Here is a 16,704-nt window from a genome sequence, read left to right as displayed (position 1 = left end):
TCCCGCCGAGACGACTGAAGAAGAACATGTTGCATTTTTAAATCAAGTATCCATCAGATACCGGACATGACATCAACACAGACACACTCCTTTTGTCTGACGACCTTTTCGAGAGGAAGTGAAGCTCAGACGAAGCAGCTAGCTAAGCGGAGAAAAAAAGAGAAAAAAATAGTAAGACGGGGAGGGGGAGGAAACTTCACTGATTTACAGGAATTTTGACAAAGTTGGACCTCGGGACCAGATTGTTCGGGTTGCTTTGAGTTTCGGAAAGGAGGTCGGAGTCGTCTGAACCGGTAAACGTCGCTGTTCTCTCTGCCGTCGTTAGTAATTTTCCCTGAATGTGCGCTGCCGCCTCTCCGCCACAGCCGGAAGTCTGTGAGGATGGCCGAGTTTTTTTTTTTTCGCTTTTTTTTTTTACCCTTTAGGGTTTGTTTTTTTTTTCCCCCTGCTTGTTATTTTTTTTTTTCTTCTATCAGGCAGGAGGGCAACACAGACACATTGTATGCTAGCTGCAGTTAATCAGCGCGGTGGGCCGGAGTAACCACAACACCTACTGGGCCCGAATGGAGTCAAGCTTCCGAGCTTCAGCACCGTTTAGACCCGATATGTAGCACTTTGTACAAGCTAGTGTTAGTAGCTCTCTTCATACACTTCTAGCTTAGAGCTAACTGTCTACAGCTGGTATTAAAGCATCATTACTTTTATTTTATTTAGAGACATTTATTTCAAAACCAAAAAAGACTAATATAATGACGATTTAGCTATTGATAAAAGCATAAATAACATACCTGTGTCTAATATCAGAGACTACCAAGAAGTGGTTTGTTTCAGGTTACATTGATTTAGTCTGGTCACTGTGTAACTTTAATAATTAATTTTTCACATTTTCTCTTCGTCATTACATTTTCCACTAAGAGATTTCTGCAACCCTAACAATGCAATTATCCACTTTAGATATACAAATGTTGCCAAATATTTGGGGGAAAAAAGACAGCTGGTAATGTTTACTAAATATTTATTTATGAGAAATGTGTTATTTTTAAAGAACCACCGTTTTATTTAAGGTTTAATAAAAGGATGGATGCATTTTTTCCCCCTAGGTGATGTTGATATTTGTGGAAAATTATGTAAAAAATAAAACATAAATAGACGTAAAAATACTATTGATACTTTTTGTGACGGAATGTTAGGGCCAGTTTATTTAATAATATTATTATTTTAAAAATAATAATAAAGTCGTAATTCTAAAAGAATAGATTTTAATACTACAAAAATAAGGTTGAAATAATACAAGAATAAAGTTGTAACAATGATTTAATAATTGTTACAATAATTGTTACATATTATGACTTTACATATTATAAAGTCATAATATTGCCTGAATATATGAATAAAGTTTCAATAATGAGAATGAAACAATTATTTTATGAGAACTCCTAAATGAAAAAGCAGTATTACCACTGTGTTAAAATGAGGAATGTTTAGCATCTTGTAAAGGTATTCTTTTCTATTGGTTTTACAAATAAGGAAGCTTTTAATCTTTTATCAACATTAACATCAAATTATTATCAGTAGCAGGAATTTGAAGCGATTGTGCAAACAAGTGCCTCTGTTTTGAAGAAAGAACCACATGAACTTCCCAAACTGGTCACATCTTGATAACTCATTAAAAACAACTTTGTTCCTGGTAATTTTGCACCTTTGCTTTAATATTTTACTATATTCTCATAATATTTTGTCTCTATTCTCTTAATTTAAAAAAGGCAATTACCATAGCCTGGCATTAATACTCCGTCATAACGTTTAGTGTCTTTCTGTGGTTATTCCATTAAAAAAAACATTGTACACCTGCATTTATTATATCAATTTTTGAAAAGATTAGTTAGTTTTTTAAAATATAATTTTAGTTTCTGAGAGCCATTGTAGATGCTCTGGCCTTAGACTCAACAAAGTAAACAATGACCCCACGCTCTCTGGGGCCCCAAAATCCCCATTTTTGTACTTTTCTATTGACTCGATTGGCAGGATTTTCTTTCTGAAAATATTCTGAATTATTGTGCAGAAAAATGACTTCTGGGAAAAATATGTTCAATTTAAATTAGTTGGTTTTTTTGCCCTCTTGTTTTGGAGTTAATGTTTATCTCCGCCATCTTGAATTTCCTGTGATTAAGTGGCAACTTAAAAATGTTGAATTACCTCAAGTTGTTGCTTTAATAATGTCTCATTTAATGTCATAATTATAATTACGTTGGCCACCTATACATATTCAATCAAAAATAATTATGTACATTTATTTAAGAAACTATTTGTACCATTAAAGATATTTTTCTGCATTTGCTTTCTTGTCACACTTAAACGTTTCAGATCTTCAAGTTAATTTAATATAAGTCATAAATAACCAGAGGAAACACAAAAAGCAGATTTCAGATGAGATTTTCATTTATAAAGAAAAAAATTACAGCATAAATAAAATTGTATAACATCACAGTGCATAACTTAGAGAAAAACTTTAATTACAAAGTTAAATTAGAAAAAAGTCCCACATAACAAATCATTTGCTATAAAAGTACTCGTATAGATTCAACTAAAGCATTACTTTTTTATTTAGGTTCTTTATGTTCATCTGAATTTCTAGAACTTTCTAATTGCTCATTTTTGTTGCCCTGTGGCATAAATATGACACGACACAGAGTTTTTCCGATATGTCTGTTTGTTTCTAAGCAAAAATATACATCCACTTTTTTATTTATTTTTTTAAAATAATCATACTCAGTTGCACATATCTTTCAATTGGAGTATTTTTAATAACTGTACAATGTTTTCTTAAGCTGTAAGTTTGCCCTTTTTCTTTGTTATTCATACTTTTGTTTTATTTTTACGTTTTTGTAAAACTATATGTTTTGACTTGCCTGTCACATTACTGCTGATACATCAGAATTTCTCCACCGAGGAACAGTAAAGGTTATTTTTATTCTATTTATTACTAATCTTAACACAATAACTACATTTAATCACATTTTCAAATTTATTGACATTTATTTCTCCCAGAGAACAAATAATGAAGAGGATAGTAAAAATAATAATCGGACATATTAATCATTGGGGGTTTAAAAAAACGTCATTAATTGGACTTTATCTTTGCTAAATTCTTACAATGATAAGAAATTGAAACAGTTAAAACAAAGTTCAGGTGAAATTTAGAATGATGGAGATTTCTACATCTTTGAAAATTTGCAACAAATCGTTTCAAATTCAAGTAAGACAAGGAAGTGCAAGGGAGTACTTCCCTTTTTATGACTGTGTGCATTATCACCAGCAACCAAATTGCTGGTTGCTAGATAGCATATAAAGCATATAAAGATTCTATATATACTGCTGTGCAAATAATACATTTATCCTATTGGGTCACACTTTTCACAGCCAGCAGGAAAGACTGAATATGACTGTAAAAATGAGTGGCGTGAACTGAATCAGTCTTGGTGCTGAAAGAACTGATTGAATCCCATTTAATTCTTTCATTCATAGCATATCTTAATCATCAGCAGCAGCTCTTCCTCCAGTATAAGCCTGCTTAATGTGGACAGAAGGGGGACATTTAGATCATGCCAAGCTGAGTTTCTTTGTCTCTTTATCTTATTTGGCAGATCTATGAACCTTATATTTCTTCTTCTTGTGTTTTCTTCCCGCAGAGATGATGGAAGACTCTCATTTTAATTCCTCATATTTCTGGTCTCACCTCTCCACTGTGCCCACGCAGGTATTCATTTATGATTGACATAAAATAAAATATTAAAAGCTGTAGTATGCAACTTTAATAAGAAATATATTTTGTTTTTACATATTTGTTGAAACTGTCACCATGTTGTGATAGAATGTTATGAGACGGATAATCTGTGAAAAAACTGAGCTCCTCTGCCTTCTCCCAGTGCTAGCTAGAATCAGCCAATCAGACCCAGAAGGAGGGTCTTATCGCTGTCAATTACCCTACATGTGGCGCTGCTCGTTCTTCTCTTCGCTCCCCATCTTGTTCTCTGCTACAGTGCAGCTAGCAGACCCAGTAGGGAATGCTAAGGTTAATGCTAAGTTGTTTCTCCACCATCAGCACATTTAGCAGCATATACACAAGTTGACTGACAGCGCTAAGACCCGCTTCCTGGCTCTGATTGGTGGTTTTTTGTCAGGTCAGTGGATTATTCTTAAAATGTGCATCAATAAAATGTAAAGTGTAACCTTGGTGGACTCATCATGGATAAAAAAAGACCTTTATTTTTATAATAATCACATCTTTTATGAGATTAACTAAATGTGTTATCGGACTGTACAAGACTATGGACCATGTTTTCATGGGAAATACAAATGTATTACTCCATCTTACCTCACGTTTGATTATTGTACACCAGCACATTTATTAGATTTTTTATTTATTTTATTTTTTTCCAGAAGCAGTCCTGAAAAATGCAGTTAAACAGTCTTTATCTTTATTATTTCTTATTATTCTCTTTAAGTAATGCACTATTTTTACAGTTACAATCTCCCATTTTGATATAATCAGATCTGGATTCATATCTGTTAATATTTGTGTTGTTAATTAATTTGAATATTTTTATTCTTTGTTTTTGTGTAAAACAATCTAAATGTGGTTACAGGGTGGCACTTCATTCATTTAATTCACTAACACATTTAGCAGTGTGTAAATGAGGTTGATTGACAGCGCTAAGACCCGCCTCCTCTCTCTGATTGGTTGTTTTTGACTGGGAGAGGTGTATTTCTTCGTGGTAGTTCATGAAGATGGTGAAGGAGACTGATCTTTTTTTACAGATTATCTGTCTCATTACACCCTGTCATGACATGGTGACAGTTTTAACAAACAATTTTTATAAAGTTACATACTTCAGTTTTGCCTGATGACATCATTCTCCTCTCCTGACCTCTGCCAGCTTGAGAATAGCATGTTTCTGAACAAGGTGAAGGAGCACCAGGAGAAGAACTCCTTTTCTCCTTCATCAGCCTCGCACTACCAGACCACTCTTCTTACCATCCCGACCCCTGGAGCCAAGACAGATGGCGGCGGGCAGGCTGGCGGTGCGGCGCACCTCCACCCGCCTCACAGCTCCCAGAACATCACAGTGCTGCCCGTCCCCTCGACAGGCATCATGACAGCAGGTACGCCTGTTTCTGCCCAGAGCAGCCCTCAGGGCCGACTCTTTATGTTTTAACATCTGGAGCCGTGGCCGTAATATCCGACGACGCAGAAGATGGTTTCTGAATGTAGCGACTCGTAGCAGGAGAGCATTAAATGATTTAGTTTGATGAGAACAAATGTTGCCGACAGGTCAGCTTGAGGGTAAAATGAACATCTGTGTGTCTCTTTTTATTCCACAGCCACAGGGCGCTTCTCAGAAATGATTCAGCAGCTCTTTAGCTTTTGCAGGCTCTTTTTTTTATAATGCTGTTTTAGCAGTTCCAGGCTCAGCAGAAGATATTAAATATGTATTTGATGATAAGTTTATATCAGCCTTTAATACTTTCTGCCTTTGTTTTTCTGCATGCAGCTGGTCTGGTAATCACAACACCTCAGGGAACGCTGGTCTCTCCCACATCCTCTCAGTCATTTGTCTCCGGTCATCCAGCGACCACCATGATAGTTTCAGCTCTTCCTTCTTCAGGTGAAACATACAAATACGTCTAGGATGAAAATCTGATGCACTGTACACTCTGTCTAGGACCGGGAGATATGGCATAAAAATTAAATCTCAGATTTTTTTATACCAGATACAATTTACAATTTTATTTTCTGGCTTTGTTTGTTAATAAAAATTATATAGGACAGAAATAATTTTCACAACACAACATTATTTTCCCTCCTACTAAATTACATTTATTAAACTTAAATACAAACTTTGTAGAAATTGTTTATGAAATTCTTTTACCAGGCATATTTACATTGCCATCTGCACTTTTCAGTTTGTTTTTTAGTCATACATGTTGAGTTTAAAAATATGATGTTCTTGTTTTAAAACTTTTCTTCCTTTCTGTTGTAGACAAGAAAGAAGGAGACGGGACGTCCCACGTCGTCGTGATGCCGCCGCCCTCCAAACGAGGGAGAAAGAAGAAGGCGACTACTCTGTCCAGAGTTACCACTCTGGGTGGACCAGGAAATGACACGCTAATACTGACACACCTGACACCTGGTGGACAGGTAAGACAATAACTAGAGAGGAAAATTTGAATTTTTAGCTAAAGAGACCTGTCCAAATTCTTTGTTGTTGTTGTTTTGGAAAGGTGTCTTCTTTGCAGCATCATCCCAGAGATCCATATGAGATGTCCAATGAGGACGAAGAACATGGACATAAAGACTCCACAAAGACATACAGGTACGGTTTTAATTAAAAAGCGTCTGCTGTGCGTCCTCGCTCTGGCTGCATAGATGTTCAGCTCTTATAGACGAACTAGGTGCTGCTGACACAGACACAAACACGCATAGTAGCTCTTCTAAACATTCTTTTCTGCATGTTTTGGCAGGAAGTGAGTCTTTGTAGCAGATGCTTGATGATGCATTTGAAAAGACAAACACATCACTGCTCTGCAGCTCCTCTGTGCTTCTCCACATGCTGCACATTAGCCTTGCTTCTTCTGTTTGTTTGGATATAGCACTCTGTTCCTTTGTTTTATATCTTTAGACCTTTCTTTTTCTGTTTTTACTAAATTTCCCCTTTTAATGTCTTTCTGTGTTGTCCAGGTGTGTGTAACATTTGTTAACCCACTTCTGTCCTGATTGAATTTTCTTTTAATAATTTATTTTCTCCCATAACTTAATTATCTGACTCATTGCTCCATTTTCCTCCTCCTGTCCTGATCACCCCACCTCCCCCTCATCCCATCTTTTGTGAAATTTCCTCCTCCTCTGGTTTTGTTTCCCTCCTTCTGGTTCTCCTTTCTCCATCCCGGCCTCCCATTTCTGTGTCTCTCCGCCTGTAGGTGCCGGATGTGTGCGGCGACCTTCTTCAGTAAGTCTGACATGCAGATCCACTCCAAGTCGCACACAGAGGCCAAACCTCACAAGTGTCCTCACTGCGCCAAGTCGTTCGCCAACTCGAGCTACCTGGCCCAGCACATCCGCATCCACAGCGGGGCCAAGCCTTACACCTGCTCCTACTGCCAGAAATCTTTCAGGCAGCTCAGTCACTTACAGCAGCACACACGGTACTGCAGACCCCACCTTCCCTCCCTTATCCTCTCCCCTGCACCTCAGACGGAGAAACATTTGTTGCTTCCCTTCCTTAGCAACCCCAAAAAACACCTGAAGAAACTAAAAACCTTGTTTTCTTTACTCCAAATTTACTATTTATTCAATTTAACTCTGTATTGTATTGAAACAAATCAAAATTGCATGGACAAAAAAGATGGTACCCCAAATCGAACACACCAATAAGTGATCACTGCATTTGCAAATAGGTAGTTTTGCCTTTTCCTTCTGAGCAAACTGTCCACCCTGTAGTTTTCAGATCTTACCGTAGATGTTCAGTAGGGGTGATAAATATTTTATCATAATATTTTGCAGTACTATTGCAATAATGATAAAAAATTATGATTAAAAACTACATTACCTCTTTTTTAGGTAACTGTATGGCTCCAAAAATACAAATTGTGCTCTTGAAAATCATTCTTATTTTCTTTCTTAAAGAAACGTGATTTATATCACTAAGCTTCATTTATTCTGATTTTTGATTCTCTCATGGAAAAAAATAGTGGAGAACGTTTTTTTAACATTATCTGAAATTTATCACGAAAATAATGAATCATAATTATTATTGTGATAATAATTTCATATAGTGAATGACAAATGCCTATTTAACGATTTGATAAACGCCCAGCCCTAATACTCAGTAGGAAATATATCTGGGCTCATTGAGTTTTTTTTAAGAATACTGAAGTGTTTTATTTATTTATTTTTGTGTCCTTTAATTAAATTAAAGTTAATTCATTTCTGTAATTCAATTCAAAAGGTGAAACTCATCTGTTAGCTGTATTTAGACAGTAACATTCACAGGTTATTTTGTGTTTATTTTGATGATTATGGCTAATATCTAATAACAAATCTAATTAAGCTACTCAAAAAAAAAACGGAACCTAAGATTAGTTCTGAATGATATTGCTTACAAATAAAATTAGTGTTTTTTTTCATACCTGATCCCATCTCCAATTTTAATCTATTTTTTCTTGCTACATGTAAGATAAAGAGAAATGTTTTTGAAAAAGTGGCTTTTGTTTCAATAATCCCTTCTGTGATTTGTCCTAGGGTGAGGCTACAATAAGTTTGGTTTAATTATATGAGAATAGCCACAATATTAGAAGAACAAAGACTCAATTTTACCATGAGTATGTCTTAAAATTAAGAGAAAAATGTAGTTTTAATGCTTTTATAGAGTTACCAAGATCTGGTGTAATTTGCGGTTCTTTCTTTGAAATAGACTCAGTCGTTTCAAAGTCCTGCTGCTAAATAATTTGACGCTGATGTATTAAAAAAATAAAAAATGTCCTTTTTTGTAAAACCGGTTTAAAAGTATATCACAAGACACTTAACATTCCTCATTTAAATTGATTATTTTCCACAGCGTTTTCATAAAATATCTAAATAAATAAAAGCTGTAAAACATGCTTGTCAAACAAGATGGCTGCCATGAGCGTGGTGCTGACATCACTCTGATCTGTGGAAACCCAAGGAGTGAAATGGTGACTGTCAGGTCAGCAGTCATGACCATGATTGTTAATAACGTTGTGTTTGTTATTTTTCCTAATAACGAACACAACGTTTCGTTTTTAAGAAATAATATTTATCAGTCTTCAGATTTTCTTGAAACTGAGGTTTGGATTTCCATTTGCTAAAAGCTGCCAAAATCATCAAAGTAAATAAGAATAAATGTTTGAAATATATCAACATGTGTGCATAATGATCACATTTTGAATTAAATTACTGGAATAAATTAGCTTCCTGATGACATTTTAATTTAATCAACATACCTATGTAATCTTAATCTGAGCTCCTTGTCTTTGCTTCATCATCCTGACCAAACTGCTCTTTAGTGTTTTTCTTGCTTTAAATAAGCTTCCTAAGCCTCCGTGATATTAAATTAAACCGTTAATGACTAATATGTAAGAATTAATAGCAAGTACCAACACATTTGTCCATGCTATTGTGATATTGTCACTGCTTGCCAATAAAATCTGCTTTATAGAGTAAAATTTATTACATAATTTTATTGTTACCGGTGAGGGTCAAACTGAATTTTGGTTTCAGTTTTTAGTCTCAGAAATAAAACATTGGAATTGGAATAAAATTATGTAACAAATTATTCTTTTTTAAGGAGTGACTTAAAACTCCCTCTCATTTTTTCATGGTAATTTTACCCCATATTAAGGCATTCAGATATATAATGGAGAAGTATTTTTATTTAAATAATTTCTTCAGGGAAATGAAGCGTTGTTGGAACAAGCTGGAAGGGTACCAACAAGTTTGTCCTCGTCTCTGTCCCTGTCCTGTTAACCTGTCATGCAGCGTTTGTCCTGCAGCCCGGGCTGCTGTCCTCCTCTTCCTCAGAGGGACGACAAGACGATGAAGTTCAGATTCATATTACATTCTTCCAGTGACCTTTTCAGAAAATCAGATTTCAGATTAGACCTTTCTGGTCGCAGCTCTGCCCTCTAATAAGATTTTACATAATTCATACTGTAATCAGAAAGGACGGTCCAAATGTACGGGGTTGTGTTGAATTGATTAACTTGTAATATTTTCCTTCTTGTTTTCTTCCCTTCCTTTCTTTGTGTTTGCAAACACGTTTTGCTTCCCTGCGTCTTTGTTTAGCGTGTTTTGTTTGTTTCTCTGCATGTTCTGTCATTTCCTCTGCTATATTCATAGACGCACACATTCACAAATGCATGTGAAACAGCATCACTGACTGACTCACTCATTAGTTTTCTCAGCCGTCTACCTTACGCTCTGTTTTATGTTTTATTTATTTTCATTCTGTTCTTGTTAAATTAGATAAGTGCTTCCAAGTTGTTTTGCTGCAAAGCTTTGCTTCATTCTGTCTGTGTATTTTGGCCAACTTCAAGTCTCTTTGTCAAGTCATCTGTGAATGCTTGTCGATCTGAGCTGATCTGTTTGTAAAACCTTCTCAAAAAATTAGGGGTGCACCGATCAATTCTTTAATTTTGGGTGATTGGTCAGTACTTGCATGTGAAACCGATCTTACCTACTGATTTTATTTACACTTAGATAACCTCAAAGCTGCTGCAATTTTGCCTTTTCTTCTCCGAGACGGAGAAGAAAAATATGTAAGACAATGTGGACAAGCTGCCTCCGATTTCATAGTACGATCTAGTTAACTACAGGGGTGTCCAAAGTGCAGCCCGGGGGCCGTTTGCGGCCCCTGGACTGATTGAATGTGGCCGCTGACTTCACCTCAAAAAAGATAAAAATTTGGACTCCTAGTGCAGGTATTAGATACAGATGGAGACTTTCTGTCTTCAATTAGGTCAAAATTACCACAAACAAGTAAAATCTTCTTACAATAGAAAGTATTCCTTATAACACAAAGGATTAATCTTTAAATAATAATTCTTTTCTTTATCTCATCAAGAACCAGAGACTTTTACTCAAAAGTCATCTTTGCTGTACCCAAATCTTCTTTTCATTAATTTAATAAACTTGGCTAAATACAGAAAGCATTTTCAAAGAGAGAGTGACCTACATCCTGATTTTGTTGTATTTGTTTTCCAATTGATACCTAGAAAATTAGCTTAATTATTTTCAATAAGGCAAACCTCCGGAAGCCTTTTTAAGTTTTGGATCTAGAATAATTTACACATAATTTTCGAGCAACAAATCTGACTTATTTAGTTGTTTAGTTTAGGTATTGCATATTTAGTTTATTGTTGAGTGGGTAAAAAAATTTTTTGACCCTCAGGTCCTTTTGAGTCTATGGTTTTGGCCCATGTGACAAAAAGTTTGGACACCCAGATGTAGGAGCTTTATGACCTAAAATCTATAACCTAATACAGTCAGTGTTTAAACAGATTTATAAAGGACGTACAAACACTTAGTGTGAATAATAAACTTTTCTGGTGACTGGCAGATACACACTGGCTAAACGTCTGTATTAGCTTGCATATAAAAGCTACATTAGCTAAGCTAAATTTGATAGTTTGACAGCAAGTACCACAGTAAATATCACTGACATTTATCTTAGTATTACATAGAAGTGGGTAGAATAATCACAAATTGTAATCGAGTAATAGCTGTAATAACTGTTTATAAATTAGATGAACAAGGAGAGAGCTAGTTCTTAGCTGTTGTCATAGCAACTCCATAGCAACGGCCTGCCAAGAGGGCTGTCAGTTACAAAGTTCATGGAAGTGTGACGTCACATGAGAGCTATGTGTTGGTGGTTTAAGTTGTTTTGTCAGTTTAACTGACCTCAAACTTTGTGCTTCTTGTATCAGTAAAACGTTGTCGTTCACTTTAATTGTTGGTAAGAAGCTCAAACATAAATATGCAGTCCAATCTGTTGTGCAAGTTTTGTTTGTTTTTAAAATTAAATGTGAGAAAAGACTAGAGGATCAGATTTTTTAGTTTAGTTTAGAAGTAGAAACTTTATTTATATTTGCGAGCACTACCTCATACAGTTAAAACAAGTTTTATTGTTTCACGGGAATTGTTAAATGTTTTTCAGTAAAGTAAGATTGGAACATTGTGTTTATTGTGACCTTATAACACATGACAGCGTCAATTATATTAAAAAAATGGGTATAGACAAAAATGTTAATCATTTTAAAGATCGATGATCTGCAAGAAAAGTTGGTGCACCTCAAGAAAAAAGTATGACCCTGCAAAAGGCAGAACAAGAATACAATGATTTCAGATAAAGAAAAACTTTATTTAATCCTATTACATTTCAATGCTTTTTTAAAAATATGATTACCAGTGTAGATACAGTTTTGAGTCATGTTTGCCACTCTGTTGCATCATCTGCATTTAAGCAGAAATAATTCAGAGATTTTAATGTTAGAATCCATCTTCTCAGCTGCTCCAGGTTTTGGAGCCTTTTTTGTCATGTTTCTCATAAGATAACACTAAAATCTGTGACAGGTCTGGAATGAAGGCAGAATAATTTAACACTGAAAAACTTTTGCTTTTATTTACTGTTAGAAAATGTCAGAGTGTGTTTTACCATTGTTTTGTTTAAATAATTTATTCTGAAAACATTAGTTACTGCATCAGCTGTTTGATTGTAAAAATTAATGTTTACTGCTGGTTAACGTAAAATTCAGAAGATATCCAACCATCCATCCAACCAACCATCCATCAAACCATGCATCCATCTATCCATCAAACCATACATCCATCCATCAAACCATCCATCCAGCCATCCATCCATCAAACCATGCATCCATCTATCCATCAAACCATACATCCATCCATCAAACCATCCATCCAGCCATGCATCCATCAAACCATGCATCCATCTATCCATCAAACCATACATCCAACCAACCTAAGACTAAGTATGTTTCAATCCATCACAGTGATGGCTTTATGATGGTATCCATCCATCCATCCATCCATACATACATACATCCATCCATACATACATACATACATACACACACACATACATACATACATACATACATACACACATACACATTCATAGAACCATCCATCCATACATCCAACCATCCATCCCTTTAATTTAGTTTTTACATTAAGTAATTGTTTATGTTCTTATTATTTTAAATACTTTTTAATATTTACTGGTAAATATTAAATAAATAATTTTTTCTTAAATTTTTTTTTTTACTGTTTGATTCTCAAATTGTCTTGCAGTTGATTTAGTTGAATAAGAGAATCTTCATTAAATTTCTGATAAACTACTAAAGATGATATCAGACAGTAAAGTTGTATTTCTTTGTAAATTGTTTGTGTTTCTCCTTCCTGTCTGTCCTCATCAGGAACCACACGGAGTCAAAACCCCACAAGTGTCTCCACTGCACCAAATCCTTCGCCAACTCCAGCTACCTGGCTCAGCATGTCCGCATCCACACCGGAGTGAAACCTTACTCCTGCTCATACTGCGACAAGTGCTTCAGACAGCTCAGTCACCTCCAGCAGCACAGCAGGTAAGTCCAGTTCTCGTTTTGGGTTTCTCACCTACCTGTGTGCTGCAGGAGTCTGTGTACATGTGTGTGTGTTTGTGTTTTTCTTTTATTTTCAGAATCCACACCGGCGATCGGCCGTACAAGTGCACCCATCCAGGCTGTGAGAAGTCCTTCACTCAACTCTCAAATTTACAGGTGTGAAATAATTTTTTCTTAAACCAGGGGTGTCCAAAGTGTAGCTCGGGGGCCATTTGCAGTCCTCAGAGTAATTTTTTGGCGGCCAATGATCACAGTTCTAGAATAGCTTAAGTTTTGTTTGCCAGATCAGGCAGTTGATGCAAATCCACATTTAAAAACAATGCTGGGGTGAAATTTTCACTGATTGCCAGGCTGTTTAAAACAGGTACAGATGATTAAAATATTAAAACATAAAATGTAAGGTGCAACACAAAGTATTCATCCATTTATGCTTTTAGTTGATTACTAATAGGGACCAAAAACATCTGGTGGCTTTTTCTAAAATGCAGCCTTGTGCACGGCCATTTAATGAAATCTGCCAAATAAAGCAAGAGTGAAACAAATCTTGTTCTTGATGCTAAAATGTTTTTATTTTTTTTAATGTGACAAAACTGCAAGAGCCATTTTTAATTTTAAATGTAGTGATGTTTTAATTACTTGTCTACAGAAATTTGACTGCCTTACTTATTTTATTAAAATATTGTGAATTTAGTTTGCATATTTAGCCATTAAAATTTAAAAATGGAATGGTTTTGGCATTTATAATTAGAAGAGAAAATTAGGCCTGTCACAATAAGCAATGAATCAATTAATCTCATGATAAATTAAAAAGAGCTCAATAATTTCCATTGGTGTGATTTATCGTTTTTCTCTTTTTTTCTCTCTTTCTACCAAAAACTGGACGACTAAAGTCTTTAGTCATCCAGTCGTCTTTTTAACTTGGCATTTTTGGCCCCCATGCCTAAACGTTTGGACACCACTGTCTTAAATATATAAACTCTCTCAATAATTTGAATTAATATAAGTTACAACAACATTTAATTTCCCTTTGAGATCAAGAAAGTGTTTTTGCTTTGAATTTGAATAAATTTACTGACATTTTCAAGCTGCTTTTCTTCTAACCATGATTTCCTCCCAGTCCCACCGCCGCCAGCACAACAAAGACAAGCCCTACAAGTGCCCCAACTGTAATAAAGGATACATAGATGCAGCCAGCCTGGAGGTGCACATGTCCACACACACTGTCAAACACGCCAAGATCTACTCGTGTGGTCTCTGCAACCGCTCTTATACCTCAGTAAGACAAATGTCCATTTCTGAAGAGCATTTCTACATGAAACACTATGAAACGCCGCACTGGCATCAGACGCCTGGCAGCTACTTTACATCGTGTAGTCATGTGTCCACTGTTTCCCCTTTGCCTATCCTCCCTTCATCTCAGGAGACGTATCTGGTGAAACACATGGAGAAACACAACCCAGACCAGTTGACTGCTTCTGTAGTCTCTGCAGCGCAGGCGGCGCAACAGAGCCAAAGCCAGGCCCAGGGCCAGGCTGGAGCTCAGGGCCGGGTGGAGAGCACGGACGGAGGTTCACGCCGCGCGGGAGGCGGAACGGCGGGCGGCGGCCAGCAAAGCCAGAACAGCTACCCCCAGTCAGAAACCATGCCTTGTCCGTTTGACCTGCATCAGTACAAGACGGTATCTGCCAGCGACATCCAGTACAAACCAGTCAGCGTGTCTGACATCACTTCCCACAAAGACCTCTGTCTCACTGTGTCGGCATCCACCATCCAAGTGGAGCACCTCAACTCCTAGAGGCGAAGGGAGATTAAACCAATTCAAACAGGAGATGGAGACTAACTGGATTAAAGCAATACTAGGATAAAATAGAAACTCGGGAACAAGTGACCGTGCCTGATCGATGATTTGAGGCAGACAAGACAAAGCATACGCTGACATGTTATACTGAAGACTTTTCTTTTTTACATTTTTTTGGGTTTTGCCTTTTTTTTTTTCTTCCTCTCTCTTTCTGCTTAGTTGTTCTGTCAGAGTGGAAACTGCATGTAAAAACTAAGTATGTTTCAATCCATCACAGTGATGGCTTTATGATGGGATCTGAACTTGTTTCTTCTTATTGTTACCACCAAATGATCTTCCAAGCAAATGCAGATTTGACCATAGCAATGATGGAGCAGGCAGTTAACGGTGAAGGTAAATTTTTATACTTTCATACAGACTTTCAGTCTTTAGATCAGTGTTATTGCCTCTGCTGTTTGTGTAGCATACATGCTTTTGATCTTTTAAACCTTAAAAGGGAGCTTAAAGGTTATTTCCTGTCCAGGAAAAAAAGCAATCAAGTATATAAAGTTATATACTACCATTTTATTAAGTATGATTGAATATCTAAGGAATTAAAAGATGAATTTATTTGCAGTTTCACATGACCTTTGAAGAAATAATATACTTCAGCTGTCATGTGATCAAGTGTAGTACTTTGTGTGTTTGTCCATAAGGTAATGTTATACAAATGTCCTCTTGCTATAATACTTCCACCATAACAATGTTTATAATACTTCTTTAAAGAAACATTAACTCACTTAAAGTTTGTGCAGCTCTTCTTATTGCTTAAAATACAATAAAGATTATAAAATGTTTGATTTTTTTCCCTCTATTTTATTTGAGTTGTGGAGTTATTTGCTCCGGTGTCAAAGGTTTACAGGACTGAATGTCTAATGTTATGGTTAATTATTTATTCTGCTTTTGTGACTATTATCTCTTTGATTGATTTATTATAACTTCCATCAAGTTACAGAATTATTTAGTTGGAAATCCATCTATTTTAAAGACACTTTAAGATACTTGATCTCCTGTGATTGAGGCGTTGACTGACCTCCATCCTGAAAGGACCAATCCACATTTTTCCCTGCAGAAAGTTATTTCCTAAAACTAATTATTTCTTTTGTGACTTTAAAATGCTATTTATTTGAACTGAGTGACTGGCAGAGATTTTAACAAAAACATACTAATGTATTTTAAATAGCTGTAAAGGACATAATGGGGAAAAATTTAATATAAAACAGGTGAAATTTAAATTATGATTATCAACAACTACAGAATAAAAGTTTATTTTTTCCAGAAGTCATCAGTATCTCTTCAATAAATGGAGAAAATATTTAAAATATGTCTGAAGTTGAAATGGGAGGACACATGAACGGTAAATGTGACTTTTGTTAAAGATGGAATAATATTCTAAACATCCAAAATATTTTGGATAGAAATAAGTCCTGGGTATTTGAATTGCTGTTTATAACTAAGAGGATGTCAATGTAGAATTCTTTTATATTTAATCATTGAAACAGTATCTAATTAATCTGAGTTGATTAAACATTTTTGTTTATGTATTCAAAAAATTCTGAATATTTTAAATATATAAATATTTTTAAACAGAGGGGAAGTCCAGAATATTTAAAGAAAACAACATTTTTGTAAACAAATTCAATTTAGCCTTTAGGCTTTGATAGCAATTA

At 35.5% G+C, this 16,704-nt stretch overlaps 1 protein-coding gene across 4 annotated transcripts; it reads left to right on the top strand.

The window, feature by feature from the left end:
* Nucleotides 1-115: 115 nt before the first annotated feature.
* Nucleotides 116-15,832, top strand: znf384b (zinc finger protein 384 b). Of its 4 annotated transcripts, none has more exons than XM_028013673.1 (11): nt 116-293; nt 1,573-1,687; nt 3,690-3,757; nt 4,938-5,163; nt 5,553-5,666; nt 6,042-6,199; nt 6,283-6,374; nt 6,979-7,203; nt 13,012-13,179; nt 13,275-13,353; nt 14,315-15,832. In XM_028013673.1, exons 3-11 carry the CDS (start codon nt 3,692-3,694, stop codon nt 14,990-14,992), a joined length of 1,806 nt encoding a protein of 601 aa, XP_027869474.1. In that variant the 5' UTR covers nt 116-293; nt 1,573-1,687; nt 3,690-3,691; the 3' UTR covers nt 14,993-15,832. The 4 variants fall into 4 exon arrangements, with proteins under 4 accessions (XP_027869474.1, XP_027869473.1, XP_027869475.1 ...); XM_028013674.1 differs by lacking the exon at nt 1,573-1,687 and having other exon boundaries at nt 122-293; nt 14,315-14,473; nt 14,618-15,832; XM_028013672.1 differs by lacking the exon at nt 1,573-1,687 and having other exon boundaries at nt 117-293.
* Nucleotides 15,833-16,704: the final 872 nt, after the last annotated feature.

The sequence above is a fragment of the Xiphophorus couchianus genome, chromosome 3 (assembly GCF_001444195.1).
Source record: "Xiphophorus couchianus chromosome 3, X_couchianus-1.0, whole genome shotgun sequence".
NCBI lineage: Eukaryota > Metazoa > Chordata > Actinopteri > Cyprinodontiformes > Poeciliidae > Xiphophorus > Xiphophorus couchianus.
This window is presented reverse-complemented; position numbering and strand designations above follow the sequence as displayed.